This window comes from Pteropus alecto, unplaced genomic scaffold (genome assembly GCF_000325575.1).
Source record: "Pteropus alecto unplaced genomic scaffold, ASM32557v1 scaffold86, whole genome shotgun sequence".
Taxonomy (NCBI): domain Eukaryota; kingdom Metazoa; phylum Chordata; class Mammalia; order Chiroptera; family Pteropodidae; genus Pteropus; species Pteropus alecto.
Genome location: NW_006442109.1, coordinates 21,395,544 through 21,413,863, shown reverse-complemented (window position 1 = coordinate 21,413,863; position 18,320 = coordinate 21,395,544). Strand labels below are relative to the sequence as shown.

The window sequence follows — 18,320 nt, the reverse complement described above, 5'->3', positions numbered from 1 at the left end:
GAAGAAAATAATTCCTAAAAGCCAAAGGAAAAAAAAATCACAATCCCTTTTAGGAAATAATTATAAGATATAAAACAAGTAACACTCAACAAAAATTAGTTGAGAAGCATAGTCCCTACAGATAACTCTCACCAGATGAGGTTTTCCCAAAGCATCAGACTCAATTCAGAATTTGTAACCCTAGAGTTCTAGCGACTGTACATAGGGAAGTATTAAATCTGAATCAAGAAATTAGGCAATCATCTAACGAGCTCAGTGTCTAAGAAAGTACATAACCAGTATTATTCTAGGTGTATAGGAAATAAACTAATTCATTACAAGAAATTCATTAGGCCCTAACTCTTAGGGTCTTAGGGCTTGATTCTCTCACAGCACCATTCTTGAGAAAGACTGCTCTGGAAGCTGTTGGTTTGCACATAAACAGAAATAATTAACCATCAATGTGGCAAATCCATCATTACCTAATAAAAACACATTAAGTGTGGATTTCTGAAAACTTTTATTCTGTGAGCTCTTTTAATCCTCTGCTCAGAGCACCATTGAGAATAATTAGAATGTAAAGCTTTTCTGGCCCAAATGAAAATAGAAGCTAAAGAAAAAAAGAAAAAGGCAACCCATTGTTAAGTTTTATACATTCTTGTCTAAATAATTTCAGTAAATCACTATATCAGGTGTAGATGAGAAGTTACACAAGTCCAACATATCTGAAGTGACTGTCCCTCAAAGTCAGCTGAATATTCATCCAATACATAGATTTAACTCCTTTTAAGTACCAATAATTTCCTCCCATCTATGCCAAATGTTCCTATAGATTGACATGCTTTCTTGCACCAGGCAAGTTTCTAGCAGAACAGGAGACTAGAAGCCAAAGCATTAAATTAGCTTTCAGAAGCTTGTTTCCAACACTGTCTCAAGGTTCTTCAGGGCCAACCTCGTCTAGAAGTAAAACTATACAGTGGCTGCACCCTGGGGTGAACACACTGGCCTTTCTCCACTCCAGCACTGCATATGCCAGGGCACCCCGCCTAACAAATCCATAAATGCACTAAATGAAAAACAGACATAGAAAAAGAATCTTCATGCTACTGAAAATATGGCCTGGCATTTGTAAAACATAGTTTTAGATAATATAACATATATATATATACACACACACACACACACGTGTCAAATTTAGTGGAAAACTGAAAATGGATTTTTTCTCTTCTTTATAGAGTTCTTAATTTGTCCTAAAACCTAAGAGTTTCCAAATAGTAACTATCAGGCTTCACAGATCCTTTTATTACATTCACAACTACACTGATAACTCCAGTGAGAAATAACAAATTCCCAAGTTACCTCAAGGACTTTTAAGACACAGTGTGAAGATATATTTTCATATGGTGAAATAAGGCTTTAATAAACAATAAAATTTTTAATGTGTGAATAAAATGTGGTCAAAATATAAGTCTACACTGAACATACGTGGAAAAGATATTTAATTGTAAAATAGAAAAGTAGACCAGAGTACAATTTTAAGGGTAATAGCTTCTTTATACAGTATAGGTAATCTAGAAGCGTTTTAGGGTTAAACATTTTCATAAAGCAATAAAACATTAAAAAATAAAGAAAAAAGGTTTGAAGTTATGTTTTACAAAAAAAGAATTGACGGAGTTTAATATCCATACATTCTGGAATTCAACAATATTGTGATGAGAGCAAATCACAGCACATACAGCTTTCACAAGAAAAAGGAAAAGTTATGGTAGACATATCCCATAGCATCACTATAGTACAAAAAGTTCTTGTTCTAGATACAAAAGCAATTTTTTTCCATAAGAATTTCCTGGGGGGGAATGAGTCCATGAAATATTTCCGACATCCATACGCTTTGAATTTTCCAAAAACATTATCTTAAAATTTAGTGCCTTAAAGTGCTTTCATGTGGAAATCATGATGAAAGGCACAGAATACAGTTTCACGTCCCCACTATGAAATTTTCAAAAAAGAGCCTAGATTTTGCAGTTTGCAAATTCAAGTTATCTTAAAAGCCGCTCCTTCCAAGAACATTGTCATTCCGATAAAACCAGCTGCTAGCTTACTTAGTTGAGCTACAGAATAAAAGGGCTTTTATTTCCCCTAGTAACTTTCATCATCTTTCTGGGAAAAAATACCTTTGCAAGTGATGCATTTTGAAATTATAAAACATGCAGAGTATGTACAAACACAAAGTTTAAAAAATATTTGCTTCATATACATGTAAATCTACTTGGATATAGCTGAAGTTGAACAAATATAAAAATCTGCTTTCTAAAAAATGTTTTCAGAGAATCTGAGACAACTTAAAGCTGTACAAGATTTCCTGGGAGAAATCTTCTCTTCATACAGAAGTTTATACCTACAGGAGTAATTCCAGCATCAGTCCACCACATAATTACTGCACATCATTTGGTCTAATCAACAACGATCACCTTCAAAACTGTTGTTTCTGAAAAATTAAGGTTCGTACTAAAATCAAAAAGAATTCACAAAAACAGTGGCTTATTGTGTTTTTGGATCTCTTCAACAATCTTTATCAACTCATTTGGAACTGTAAAAAAAAAAAACAAAAACTATTTACAGAATTCAGTTTTAAATACATTTCACAACTTCTAATGTAAAGTTTTATGTTACAAGAATTCAGAGCTCATGGCTTAAGTCCAATTATCAATCGGTAGTCTCTTCTATTATCCTGTCTTCCCATGACTGCACCTTATTGTGTACAGTTCAAGATTGTATGCTTTCTTGACCAAAAGTAAACTCAAACTACATGTTCATTTCAATTAAACAGCTTCTTTATTAGTCTGAAGACGAGTCATAGCTTCTAATTTCTGTCTGTAGGCCTCTGCTTCCTGTTCTTTCTTTAGAAGCTGTTGTCGATATTTTTGTGCTTCTCTATTTGCTTCATCCAGCTGTTTCTGAAGAGCTTCTCTTTCCTAATTAAAAAAGAAAGTCTTTTCAATTTTTGTACAAAAACATGAACACATATAAGCATGCGTCCTTTAAATAAAAAAAATCTATAGTAGCTAAAAGTAGCCACGAATTGATTATTTCCTAGATGTCTTGCCTTTTCAACCAGTTTGCTACTAAAGCTCCTAATTTTGTGCTCCACACTGTGCAATAAAGATTATAGTTCCTCACCTCAAGGAAATTATTTCCTAATTAGAAATAAGACTAACATAATGAACCCAAATTAGGTACTCCAAAAAAATACTAGTGAAGAGCTTTAAGAGGGAAACATATAACCATTATCTCTTTACATCTCTATCTGTGATATTTTTGTCTAAAGTTAATATTTATAAACAATATTTATTTAGCATCCATTATATGACTAAAAAAGGTGATTTCCAATAGCAAGCCTCAAAGATAGATTTTACAGATGAGGAAAATAATGCTCAGAGATGATATAGCTTTCTTATGGTAAACGAATAAGGGGTTGAGTTTATGAGATTCTAATATTACTGTTTTTGAAACTATCTTCCTCTATGATAACAAAGAAGATTCCTAATCTCTAAAAGAACAAGTTCTGGTCTAGATTAGTATTTCCTTAATTATACCACTTTACAAACCAATAAAATACTAATTTCTCTACTGTAACATAATAAATTATACAGGTATAAAATACATGAATTCAACATATTGAGAGCTGAAACAAATCTGTTCCAATGAAAATGGTATTCTTTCTCCTTCTGTCTCTATTCAATTGCCTCACCAAAAAAAAAAAAAAAAAAAAACAAGAGAAAACATTTGATTCCATACCTTTAGTAAGCACATGGACAAAAGCTCAACTTGCACAGGCCCAAACTTAACCTCATTACAAAGACCCAGGACCTCTTAGCAGGGTGGTGGACCAAGGGTAGGACTATTAATCACAAGAAAGGCCAGGCTCACACTGGTCAAGACACATGACTAGAGGGAACTGAAGGCAAAGGGTCAGCAGCTTGCTGGAGAAGAGGACAGTATGAATTTCTTTTCTATCGTTTCCTTGACCCTTGTCCACTATGGACACCAAAATGTTCCCTCCTTCACTATTCACACAGCCCATAAGGAGCATATTTAAGACTTCTGCCTTCTTGTGATACCACACTGGGAATGAAGCTAGATCTAACAGTTATTTTTCCCGTGGAGCCATCAAATGTGGGAGTGATTGATTATACAAGTAGCCTTCAAATCTTCCAATTACTCAAAATGTACAAGTAGGATAAAGGTGTGACCTTTGTCTCCAACTGAAGAAATGCCAAACACTACCCTGCCACCCTTTTCTTACCCCCTTCTTACCCTTATACTCCAGGCAAGATGACAGAGTAGGAACAAATCAGAAAGGACACTCAAGAAACGAGCCTCATCTAAGCAGTCAACGCCAGTGTCCTGGCAATGAACTATGGAGGACTTTAAGTACATCAACGGGAAGGGTGGGAAATGGGTGCCGCTTCCCCAGGAGCCAGACCCCACCTCTGGCAGGAACACTCAGAGCCATCCATAAGTGTTTAAAAGTTTTACACGTGTTAAGAAGATCCTTTGGTAGCCAAAGTTTTGAATATGGATAGAAAACTTGCCCTGATTTGGTGGAACAGATATTCCAAGGTATCTTCTGGTATTAGCTATTTATCAAGATTTAGAAACAGCAAAGGATTCACAATTGTTTTGGAATATAAACACAAACCAAGTAAGGTAAACAATCTAACAGTGAATACAGTTTAATACTATTTTCCTCATTGGATATTTTTATTTCAATCAGTAGAATATATCTTAATATAAATGAAAAGATAGCTCCCTTCTACTACTAAGCCAAACAAAAGACTCATTTTACACTCTATTTCTTGAATAAATCTGTAAAACCTGAAAGACAAAGATCGCTAGCACTACTCTTTGAATAAATTTAATCCTCAAGACTGAAAGCATAGTTAAACGTTATTAAGGGTTTTTTTTAAGTGTTTTCATTTTTTACTTGTCAGAAATATAGGTATTTGGGAAGACAATCTTTTTGTCATCTCACTTTTCAAAACGAAAATATCTAAAAAGTTAAAAATAACACTTATTTTACTCAAAGAGATCCTTTTTCCAAATTTATTTGTCAAATATTTACTGAACATATAATACATGCCAGACACTTCCTTAACGCCAACAGTAATTTAGTTGTTTCATACATAAATAGTACAGCAGACTGACATTTGAGATTTATGTTTAAATAGATATGCCAATCCAATGGCTTTGACCTTTTGCAACAAAACCACAAAAAAAGGATTTTGATATTTTTTAAATAAATATGCTTTAGCTTACTAATATGTAGTACTAAAGAATTTTTCCTTTAACAGTATAATGTTGAAGAATTCCAAGAAAAATAAATCCTAATAATAATCAAGATTTGGTAGCAATAAAAAAAGGTATTTATCTTATACAACAATTCCAAACCCAAGCAATATATTAATTACATTAGGCAATGAAATAAGAGAGCAAGGAAAAAACTTAAATTTGCTTCTTTACTTTCAAACAAGATTCCTGAATTCTGCCTCAGCTAGTAGCTATTTTATCATTTTTAATATATAATTTTCTAATATTCAAATTTGTTTGACTTTAGCTATTATAAAGCAAAAAATTATTAGTGATTTTTTTTCTCTACCATATCTCAACATATAATTTTAGAGGATAATAATAGCAATTAACGTTTACCACGCATTTAGTATATGCCTACCATTGTGCTAGTCCTTCGCATGTATTCTCCTTTAAACCTTAAAACATGCTGATAATGTAAATATTATTGTTTTCCTCTTTTTACTGATGGAGAAGCCAAGCCATAAAAGATTAAATAACTTGACTAAGATATAATCAGAAAATTATAAAATATAATTCAAACCTAAATCTGATTCTAGATCCATATTCTTAACCATTAAATGTTTTTTTTTAAAAGAGAGAAACTGGGCAAGACGTGTGAGCTGTCCATTTGCTTGTGCATAAGCATCAATTTTCTAACTGCCATGGGCCAAATATGATTTTGTTTTTATAATGTTTTATCAAAGTACAGTTATATCTACTCTTTTCCAAATTTATCTGCTACAATAGCAAAACTGAGTAGTGAAACAGACTGTATAGCCCATAAAGCCAAAACTATTTGCTATCTGACACTCTACAGAAAAAACTTTGCCTATTCCAGCCCTACAGAAAAAAAATTATCAGAGATAGGATTATAAAAATTTTAAATTTTGATAATCAAAAAGATATTCACTAATAAAAGGAAAAGACTGAAAAAAATCTGTATCAAATAAAACACTGTATAAAGTTTACAGAAACCAATTTTTAAAAGAACACTAAAGATCCCAATCTATCACTGGTTAAAAGAAACAAATAGTCTATAAAAATAAATCAATAAAACTTGCTAATAAACATATTCATCTCTAACCTCCATGGCAAAGAAAAGGTAAAACTATTTCCTGAATTCACACCACTAATAGAAAAAAAATCTGTTCCTAATGTACTAATTACATCTCTTCCCTCCTACATGCACAAAGAAAGTGTTAATTTCAATTCAGAATAGGCTATTTATGGAAGAAGTCCATAAACAGCACACTTCCTTCCTAATATATATTGTGTAGTAATACCAAAGGGTGATAACAAAACGATATACAGTGCTGCAATTTGGTCTTGTTCATACCTCTTCTCTAAAAAACAAACCTATTTCATTTCCTATATTGCTATAATGCAGATGTAAAAGCCACAACATTTACAATAAATTTTTTACAATTTAAACTGATTTTTCCAGAGACTATTTGATAAACTTCTCCAATGTTAGCTGGGAAACTATAAACACTAATTCTTAGCATTTTCTTTATTGTCACTCTGGTAGTAGTGGACACACAGAGAAAACCCAAACATGTTAGATTCTGTATAAAAAGTTAAGTTTTAAGTTCCTTTACAGGAGAGTTTCTCAATCTCAGCACTGACGTCTTGGACCAGATAATTCTTTATTGTGGGGGTCCGTCCTGTACATTGCAGGATGTTTAGCAGCATCCCTGGCCTCTATCCACTAAATGTAGAACCCACCTAGCTATGACAACCCAAAATGTCTCCAGACATTGTCAAATGTCCTGTGGGGTCAAAACTTTCCCAGAGAACCACTGCCTTAGAGAAACTTTTTGGATGAATGGCCAAACTATCACTTAGAGAGGAGTATAAAATCTGCCACAAGACAACTCTATTGGTCATCTAAGGAAACAAAACCAGTTCATATATTATACGAAAATAATTACGAGGGGTCTCTCTTTATTCTACACCTCCAGCCCACCTCTACCATCTAAACTCAGTAGTGGCTCTAAGAAATCACACAATCTTCGCTTGAACATTTCTGGTGATGGAGAATAAGATTTCCATTACCAGAAAGCTCTAATTCCTAAAAAAAAAAAAAACACTCTCTTTATACCAAGCTAAAACTCCATTTCCCTGAAGTTCTACCTTCTTGGTTCTAGTTCATTTATATACCTCAATTCATACTTTCCTGTTATTTGCAATTGTTCTCCTTGGTCTCTGAAAGACAGAGGAATGAAGTGGAATTCTGAGGAAAACAGCAACTCTCACTGGCTGTTAGGTAAATACAGGTATAGACTATACAGTCAATGTTTTGAAAATACAATTTGTTGAACTGGGTAGGTTTATGTTTAATAAAAATTCAAGTAATTTAAAAAGTTTTATTAAATAGTTAAAGCAAAGTACACAACAAAAATATTTTTTACCTTATATGCCAGGAAAAAAAGATTCTCTGACATACTAGAAAAAGATACTAAAAAGATCAGTTTTACCAAATATTCTGGCTATATCGTGAATCAGATAATCTTTTTTAATTCAGTAACATATTCTTTGTGATTGTAGCCAAAGATATACCAGTCGTACATTTAAATGAATTTGGACGAAGACATTTTCTAATTTTCCTCAGATTATGTTGCCTTTTAGTGACTTTTTCCCCCAAATCCTCTCTTTTCTATGCTAACAGAAACCTTAAATATTCACCAACATTTACTATTCACATATATCAGATATTATGAGTATGTATATAATGAGTATACTTTTTCAATTCTCATTAAACTCCAAAATAACTTTTTGAATAACTTTATTTTCATTTGATATGTTAATATCAAATTTCGGGGACATGATTTTATTTACAGTCATGTGAGAAAAAATGCTGTGAAGTTATCATGGGTTGGTTACACTTACACACTGGTTTACACTCACAGTCTAACTAGGGAGATTAAAAAAAGTTGAATCCCACCAATAGTTAGTCTAAATTTAATTTCCTCAAAGGACTTAATAGTGAAATAAGCAGTTGTCTACAGCTTTTTAATAAATAACCCAGTTCACAAAATCAGCCTTTTTTAAAAGGATCCTCCAACCCAAATAGGCATTTGCATTTTACTTTTGAAAGAAAAAATTTTTTAGTCAATATATAGTGATATTTCCTTCAGTGAGTTGGAGAATGATGCATGTAAATTAATGAAAAATAAAGGATGGAGTGTAAGAACCAAAGACATTCCAATGTTACCAGGGTGACAGACTTTGTTACAAACAAATTCTTCACTCATTCATTCATTCATTCAATATTTATTTATTGAGGGCTTGCTATATGTATACGGCAAAAATTAAACAAAAGAATACTAAGTACTCTCATTCTGTATCAAAACAACACTGTCAGTAATAAATATATGACAAAAAAATAAAGGCAATTGAATTTATTTTGGATGACTGCAGCAAAACACACCGGGCAAAAGACTCCTTACTTCTATTTCTGCAGATTCCACCCGGTTTTCAATTATTTCGATACATTGTCTCTTAGCTGGTGGTTCTTCACTTATAACAGTTTCTTCAGCAATGTCTGTTGCTGGTACTGTTAATACTAAAATGAAAAAAAATGTATACATTACTTAATTTTCAGAAAGGTTTAGTAGAAATAAAACTGGTTGACACTGTCCATGCAACTCATCTAAAATATATTCCAAAACAATAAATTCAAAACACTGATTTGCTTTCTATGAGGATGTCTGTATTTGTCTTCACTCTCTTGCTTTTTTTTACTAAAAATCTCTTTGTTTAAAGTACCTATTTATTTTTAAAAATTATTTATAGATAATACATTCATATGTCTCAAAATCAAAACAATATTTAACAAGCATATTTTGAGAGGTTTCACTCCACTCCTGCTAACACAATCACTTTTATTTCTGTTTGTTCTGGTGTTATTTACGTAAAAACACCAACATACACTCTCATTTTCCTTTCTAACACAAAAGGTAGCATACATACAAAACATAGATACACTGTTCTGCAATTCCTTTTTTCACTCCATACATCTACAATATCTTTCATCACTACAAAGATTTCTTTTATTTAGTTGCGTAATATTCTGCTATATGGCAACACCATTTGAATGTCATCTGTTTATAAACTTTGCTTGTTTTTCTATTGGGTTGTTGTATTTTGTTCCAATTTTTAGTTATCTCTTTATATAAATGTAAATATACGGAGAGAGGCAGCCCTTGCTCCGCATAACATTGCAAGACCATAAAACAACTATGCAAGCTGAAACCATGCAAAACAATCTTAATAGTCAACTGGGAAAACTGTAATTGTTCCATAGCCTTTAATGTTTTTTGTCATTTATAAATGTAAACAGAAATGAAAAAAAGTAAAACTAATGTGTATTTAGTGCAATGTAATTTAAAACATTAGAAACAGAATTAAAGTGTTGTATTTCTTTTAACTCATATCATATTTTGTTACACTTTAAATTAATGCAAAAAGAATCTAAGAACCTTTTATCTGTTTCACTGGACTGTCTACATAGTGTATATATTTGTGTCATTTACACATTTTGACTTATAGAGTCTTTAAAAGTTTAATATTTGGTTAAGTTCCTCTTATTGTTCTTCTTTTTCATAGTTTTCCTTATTCTTCGTCCCTCCTCTCCTCAACAATATAAACTTTAGACTCTATTTGGCTATTTTCAGAAAACGATCTGTTGATCTTTGTTATGGGCTAAACTGTGTCCCCTCAAAATTTGAATGTTTAAGTCCTAAACCCCAGTACTTTAGAATATGACTGTGTTTAGAGATAAAGAGTGTAAAGAGGTAAATAAGGTAAAATGGGGTCATTTGGGTGGGCCCTAATCCAACATGCCTGGTGTCGTTATAAGGAGAGACGATTAGGACACAGACAACACACACAGCCCAGGGACAACCAAGTGAAGACATAGGAGATGGCTAAGGGCAGCTATCTGCAAGCCAGAGAGAGGCCTCAGAAGAAACCAAACCTGGCAACACTCTGACTTGAACTTTAAGCCTCTGTTAAGTCACTCAGTCTGTGGTATTTTGTTATGGCACCCCTCGCAAACTAATAGTCTTTTTTTCATAACATGTTACATTTATAAATTAACTCAGGAAGTACTGAGAGCTTTATGATAGTGAATCTTCCCGTTCAAAACCATGAGTTTCTTTCCATTTGTTCATCAATGAGATTAGTTTGTCTGTATAAATGTCAGGTTTTGAAAACAATGTTATATCTGCTTTATATAAATATCTTGAAAGTTTTCTTCTTTTTTATACAATTAGAATTAGTTCTTTAAACTTAAAGCTTTGTGAAAGCACCTGGGCCTGATACAAATCTCGGAGGAACAATCAGCAGATTTCTGCAGGAGAAAAGCCTTTCAGGCTTCACACGTCAAGGGTTTCCTCCTCTAATGCTACTGTGACAAACTCTATCCTTGAGATCTGGTCTCTCTATAGTGTCACACCTCCTCTGTCACTAAACCAAATCTAGTTTAGGAGAATTTCTACCTCCAGCCCTTCCCTTTCATAATTCCTTCACTGACCATGAAAAGATATGGTCTTCACAATCCTAGTCATTTTCTAAAAGGTATGTGTGTGCACATACTTTTTTATTTCAGGACTGGGTGCAAGACAGTGCTCAGAATTTTCTGCACCTTTTCTTTCTGCTTCCTCCAGTATTCATGCCCTATTCTATCTTAGCCTTGCTTGAAGCACTTCCTACTCAAACTGGGCCCTGTCTTTCTGGGAGTGTACATTTATTGCTGATTTCTGAGCTCAATCCTTTTCTTTACTTGATGTACTATTGTGAGTTTTCATGAGAGTTCTCTTGCCCTGGCTATAATGGACTTAGATGTTTTTGGCAGCACTTAAAATATGGAGTTTTGCATTTTCCTCAACCTTTTAGTTTTACTGAAAATACAGTTGGGGCTTCTATTTCATCCATCTTATTGTTCTCTACAGTTTCCAAGAAAGAAATGGGAAAATTATCAGCGAAGCTGCTAAAAGTTGCCACCACATTCCCACTTCAAGTCTTCAAGTACTTCTTTTTAAGTAGCCTTTCTTATATGGTACTTTTAAAAGTCCATATATTTTTCTGAATTGCATTAAATGGACTAGGAAATTATTGTCCAATGCTGATTTTGAATTATTTATTTAAGCTCATCTTCCAACTAGGATGCCTTAGAGACAATTCCTTTTTCCATCTAGTATATACTCAGAGAAAACAAGCTAATTTTAATATTAGCCTAAGCAAATAAAATTAGGCAGTTAAATCTGTTGCAAAGGGTTATAAAAATATAATTTAAGGCAAAGATAAATGCTTTGAAAACTTATTACAATTTCCTGCAAATTGAGCACACACACAAACTTTATACAAATGCCTACTACTAACCTTGTTGTCCATCTGGCATGGTCACGATGATGGGCTGACCTATTCCACTGGTTGGAATGGAATGCAAATTTCCAAGCTGAATTCCATCTGTAACTATTGTGATGACTTGCTGACCCCCTGAACTAACTACTTGCTGAATTGCACCATCCACAGATTCTGCAGTAACTACTTCCTCTGTAGCCACTACTGGAAAAAAATATATATATGCAAAAATCAGTGAACATATATAAAAGAAGTTTCTTCATGCTTTGTTACCTGTGTTTTCCCTGCTTCTTTCTTACACAGAAAAGCTTTTACATGGTTTTAAATTTTAGTCTCCAGTGATGCAGTATATAGCTATTTAAACAGTTTATTACAAGTCACGATTTACAGTAAATGAGTTCTAACTATCTATACATGTATGTGTTTAAATAAATAGTTCTTCTTCATTTAGTTAGATGATGTACAAAATTTTAAGGTCTACTAAGATCACAGATTTGACAAAGTTTACATCTGCTTAATAAAACTCCACAATCCAAAAGAGAATTTTGTATGTGGTTATATTCCACTTACATTTACATATGAGTTGATAAATAATTCCATATTCAATGAAATATCAAAACGTATTTTTTCAAATAGACAGAAGAAACAGTATTCTCTTTTTGGATTGTGTGAGCAAAGGTTGCCTTGATAGTAAGTGGAATACAGATCTGGTACTGTTTGCTGGTGAATAATACAATATATTAACATTCATATCAATAAAATCCAAAACTATGCTCTTAATACTTTATGGAGGGCTCAGGGAGGACTCTGGCACCTGAAAAGAGCATCCCTAACTTTGTTTAGGTAAAGAAATTATAAGTTAATACCGCCAAAATCCTTTCCCACAGGCCAACTACTATGACCAACTACTGATCCTAAAAAAACATACACAAAAGCATTCATAGCAGCTCTACTTAAAAGTCAAAAACTTGAAACAAACCAAGTATCCATCAAAAATAGAACAAATAAATAGTGAACAAATAAATAGACTCATTTATTCATACTACACAGCAATTTAAGTAACTAAATGCAAAACATAAATAAATGTGACAAAACACCATGCTGAGTGATATAAATCAGACACAATATATACTGTGTACTTTCCATTTCTGAACTGAGCAATGATACTGCATACTTATGATTTACACACATTCCTGTATACTTCAATTAAAAAATGTCAAAAGGAATAATGACACTGAATTTTTAAAAATCTATCTATAATAATACCTCATGAAAAAGGAGAGGAATGGGGATAGAGGAAAGATCTTCTTGATAGAAGAGTGATATCTAATTGACAAAATAAGAAATATTATTATTATAACCCCAATGTAATAACTGATTTAAGCAAGGATGACTAATGGATGTTAAAACCGTTGGTGAAATTTTTGAAGGAAACAAGATATTCAAATGTTCTCAAAGTATCACACCAAAGATTAGTATTAGTTACAAAGAGAAAAACGTGCCTATCAAGACCTGGCAATCACCACTCTCACCAAGGGGTCATTATCAGGATTGCCTGACATTATGTGCCTCCTAATGTGATACAATGAGAGATTACAAAATATCATTTGTGTTCTTCCTGGAAATGTCTGACCTGAATCTAATTATTAAGCAATAAATGAGTCCAGAAGATGGGGGATCCTGCAGACAACTGACTTAGACTCTACAAAGAATTCAATGTCATAAAGAACAATGGAGGCAGGAGAACTGTCCTAGGTTGGGGGAGTCAAGAGAGACACAAAAATCAAACATCTGAACTTTGATAGGATCCTGGATGAAAAAGAGTTATAAAGGACATCTTGAGGATATTGGGGAAACTCAAATTATGGACGTCAGATAATGTTACTAAATTAAGGTTAATGTTTTAAGGAAATATAATAGAGTTGTGAACATGTAGGAGGCTGTCCTTGTTCTTGGGAGATACATGCTGAAGTATTTAAGGATGAAGTGTCAGGATGTCTGCGGCCTACTTTCAGATAATTTAGCAAAATAAAAGTGTGTGTGTGTGTGAAAGAGAGAGAGAGAAGATGCAGGTGTGGCAAGATGTTAACAGCTGTTAAATATAGGTGAAAGGTAGAAAATTCATCTTCCAATGTTTTTATGGGTTTAAAACTGTCAACATAAAAAATGTTTTAATAGGATTAGATCTAAAAAAAGAAATGAGATAAAAACTATTTCTAAATGATATGGCCTTATAAATGTGTTATTTGAGGCAACTCTTTACCAAAAGTGTAATTAAATAAAGCCATTATCTCCAGAAGTCATGCCACCATTCAGATATACAGCTGCTCTGAAACATGTTATACTGCTACCGGTTCCCAGCAGAACATCATGGACGTCAGTGACCACGGGATTTATTAAGGACAGAGAGAGGTCCTAGTTATAAGAACTTTTTTTTTAAAGCAAGATAAGTACTAGGACCCTGATTTTCAAGGATGCATTCATGGCAATAGGCCTGACAGCAACCCTGTTATGTTTTATTTGATAATCCAAGTTCATAATACAAACCGCAGAAGATAATATTCAAAATGCAAACAACCTTTGTGTTTTGAGTTCTCTCAGTTTTGTTTGTCTTAAACTATAATTAGGCTTTATCACCAAGCACTTAAGAAAATTTCAGGAAGATAATCATAAAATAAAATATACAGCATAAAATAGTAATATATTCAATAGAACAACTACTAAGGTTTTCAAACACATTAACTATTGCTTTGATTTTTAAAAAACATATCCATATGAAAAAGAAATGCTGAATGATAACTACAAGTAGTAAATATTTTAAAGCATAATCATATGTAAGAAATTTCTGAGATCACACACAATCAAGGCACAACTCAAGAACTTTCATCTTTGCACTGTTTGTAATGACTATCATTAATAGAGTTCTTGCCTTTCATCTAAAAAGCTTTCTTTTTAAGTTGTGCTATGGTAAGGAATTTTTTAAAAATTGTAAGGAAACCAATTACATAAAAGACAAAGTGCCCCCCCCACCAGAAACCCTAAGAACAACCCAATAGTGCAATGTTGAAACAAAAAATCATAAAAATTTTAAAGCGTTATTAAAAAAACATATATAATATTCAAGTAATGATATATATACATATACATATATACATATATATAATATTTTAGGAACAAAGAACTATGTCTAAAGGATACCTGATTCAAATTTCACTATTAGGAGAAAGGAGGGAAACAATCACCAGATACATTACACCTTTGGAAAAACCACCTTATTAACAATTGGAGGAAGGGTGGTCATAGATGTCTACTTAATCAAAGGATTATATAGCTGGGCCACAATGAAGAATAAGGCTAACCAAAGCAAAGTCAATATACGACTACAGTCTATAGTTATAAAACAGTGTTTTATGAGCTTATCTTAAAAAGAACAAACTACACTGCAAATGTAAGGTCTCTATCTAACCAATTATAATTTTTGATTCTATGTTCCAAATAGAATCCTATTTGCCAAATCCTAATCCTAGCTACCAATATCTCTTCCCTAGCTGACTACATTAGACTCCTCACTAAATTCCCTTCCAAAGTCTGTCAAGGTCATCATTTAAAAAATCCTGTGTAATATTACTTTAACCACCATGAGTTACTACTCTCCCACTCACTAGGCTCGGCCACATTGGCTTCTAAATCCCCTGAAAGGACAAGTTCTTTCCTGCCTCAAAAACTTCACATCCCTCTTCCTAAAATATTCTTCCCCCAAGTTTTGCTCTACTAATTCTGATTGAATTTTTAGCTTAAATCTTAAATGTCTTTCTCTGGAAAGATTCTCTGATCCACCAGACTAGATTAAAACCTTGTATTCTTTATATGTAGCACTAATCACAATTATTTATCTGAGTAAATAACTGTTTAATATCTCATTCTACCAAAAGACTACACCTTCCATAAAGGTTGGGAATGTATCTGACTGTTTGCCATTTTCTTTCTAGCACCTAGCATACTACCCAGGACATGAGAGATGTTCAACAAAAATCTGTCCAATCAATGAATAAATATTTTCCTCATTGTAAATGAACAGCTCTTGGTAAACCAAGAAATGGAAATTTTAGCTTAAGAACAGTTCTGAGTTACTCCTTTAACACAAAACCTGATATATCCCCTCCATGAATTATTATTTGTACATTTTTCTTTTGTTTTAAAGCAGGAAGAAAGGGAGTAGGGTGTGAGTTTCCTGGAATTTTGATTTTTCAAATAGAAAATGCCTATAACAGAGCAGCCTGTAAACTTTGGTCAAAAGAAAGGATTGCTTCTGCTTATTAATAAATAGTGTACTACACAGCGGTGGTTTTCCTCCTGAGAAAAAAGGGAGTTGCAATACCCAAAAGAAAACTTTTACTTTTCTGTGTCTTCATTCTGGAGTAACTTCCAAATCGGAATAATTTGAATGATTTCTCTGCTATCTAACTCCCTAAAATCCATCCACACTTCAGGGTGCCACCCCACTCCACCCACCCTGTGCCCAACTTCAGCTAAAAATAATCTCTTTCCTCTGAAGAATGACAACAGTAACTGTCTAAATAATTTATTTACAAATCTCCTATATAACAATTCTCAAACATTTTAACCTACTCTTTGACTTTTCACGTTTGTTTCTCATTTCTCTAATAAGATTATATGTTTCTAACTGTAATTTTCCCCTTGCTTTTTCCCTGACTTCAGTCTCCCTCTTACATTTCCTAGATTGAAATGCTAAGCTTCAAATTTTTTGACAATTCTTTGGAAAATAAGCCGCTAAGAGCTGGCTCCAAAAGAGCTGCCTGGTCATTCTAAATCTGGAGTACAGACATCTAAGTACCAAGCTTAAAACCCTGAAAGGAAATAAAACCTCACTTTAGTTTCACGCACAGGAATATATACTATGAGAAACATTCAAATATGTATGCTTCAAGAAAATGCTTGCTTTTTCCAAAATTAGTAAAATGAGAACATAAGAAAAAAATAATAAAGCATATGTTAACAGAATCTCTGCAAACCTTGCCAGTCCAATGAAATATTCAATTGTGCCTAAACACATAGAACTAGTACATTATTTTCTGAAGCTAAATCTCCTACCTGGCTAGGTAATTACCACAACAAATTGAATAAAGCAAAAGTACCCAAATACTAAAGAGGAAAAAGGAGCCAAAACTAGACTGCAAATTAGACTCGTTACATGATATAAGAACATGAAATATCAGTCAATAGAAAAGTGTAACTCCCAAAATCATCAAGCCTAATTATGGGAACTTCCAGCAAATATGGTAGATATCTACTTAACTTAGAGGCCAATAAAATACATACGTTCCCTTAGTTTAAGTAGGTAGCCACACTAGTACCCTGAAACAATTCTTTTTTTCTTAATAAAACAGAGGTCAGTAATATTAATTTTCTTTAAACCACAATTTTATCAATGCTCACTGATCAGTATCTGTTAGAGATACAATTTCATAGGAATTACCATAAACTACAAAAGTTTTCTGATCTCTCCAGAAATCAATGTTATCCTAATACATATATATAAATAAGGGAAAACTTATAGAGGCACATAAATTAGAGATAAGTAAATCCTACTGGGTCTATAGCCTGTTGGCAATGAATAATTAATCTGTTTTGTTTTATTCTTAAAGTGCACAACATGATAAACACTCTTTTCACCTCGATATGAGTAATTTGGTCTTGATAATCAATGTCACATTTTTATTTTAATTATATCCTAATTACCTGAAGCCTGTTTCTTAATTATTCAACTCCTGAAAAGATTAAGTAGCAAGCATCTAAACATATTTAACTATTAAAGCTATTACGAAAGGCATTCCTCTCGCTCACATCTTTTCCTTAATAGAGGTCACCTATGCAGCCCATAAATAATTGAATATTAAATTACATATAAAAATAATTAATATACATTATTTAAGCAAACCTTCGGTATAGTACACTTATAATCTTCAGATATTCACTATACCAAATTCAGTAATAGAAATAGACCTTATAAAACTTGGATCAAATTCTTAAACCTTGGTGTATCATCAGAATCACATTTGGGAGCATGTTCGAAATACAGATGTCAGGGCCTACTCAACCAGAATCTACTGGGGTACAACTGGAACAAATGTATTGTTAAGAAGAAGATTCTGATTCACACAAAATTTAAGGACCCTGCTTGCTATTGTCACCATTATCATATTAAGTCTAACTGAGAGGAATTCAAATTAGTAGAAAACTAGAATTAGAGACTATTTAAAGGAATACAGCCTTCTAATCATTGGGTATATAAATTAATAAGCTAATTCCTAACTATTTCCAAGGAGTTCTACTAGTTTGTTTCAATATATAAAAGGGAATGAAAATTACTGTATTAATGTTGAACTGCTTGGTTTTTCTCCAGAATTACTCTAAAATTCTGAAGGATGGTTTAAACAAATTTTTGAAAATTATGTGTGTATAATTTTTAAAAGCTGTAAATTCTTTTTACTTATTTGTTTCCAAAATGAGTAAGTTAATTTCATGTATCAAAAGATAATTGCATGTTCTCTTAATAAATAACAGCATCTTGATTTACATATCCCCTTTTTATGAGTTGGCTG

General features: G+C 32.8%; 1 protein-coding gene across 8 annotated transcripts in view; it reads right to left on the bottom strand.

The window, feature by feature from the left end:
- Window positions 1-1,461: 1,461 nt before the first annotated feature.
- GABPB1 (GA binding protein transcription factor subunit beta 1) overlaps window positions 1,462-18,320 on the bottom strand; it is a 56,354-nt gene continuing 39,495 nt past the window's right edge. For 5 of the 8 annotated variants that reach the window (XM_006920370.3, XM_006920371.3, XM_025038774.1 and 2 more), the window contains exons 7-9: window positions 11,716-11,901; window positions 8,781-8,896; window positions 1,462-2,954 (exon numbers count right to left, since the gene is read on the bottom strand). In XM_006920370.3, coding sequence (XP_006920432.1) covers window positions 2,802-2,954; window positions 8,781-8,896; window positions 11,716-11,901 — 455 coding nt within the window. In that variant the 3' untranslated portion in view covers window positions 1,462-2,801. Of the gene's footprint in view, window positions 2,955-8,761; window positions 8,897-11,715; window positions 11,902-18,320 lie in introns of all 8 variants that reach the window. The other 3 variants (XM_025038775.1, XM_025038777.1, XM_025038778.1) reach the window with 2 other exon arrangements.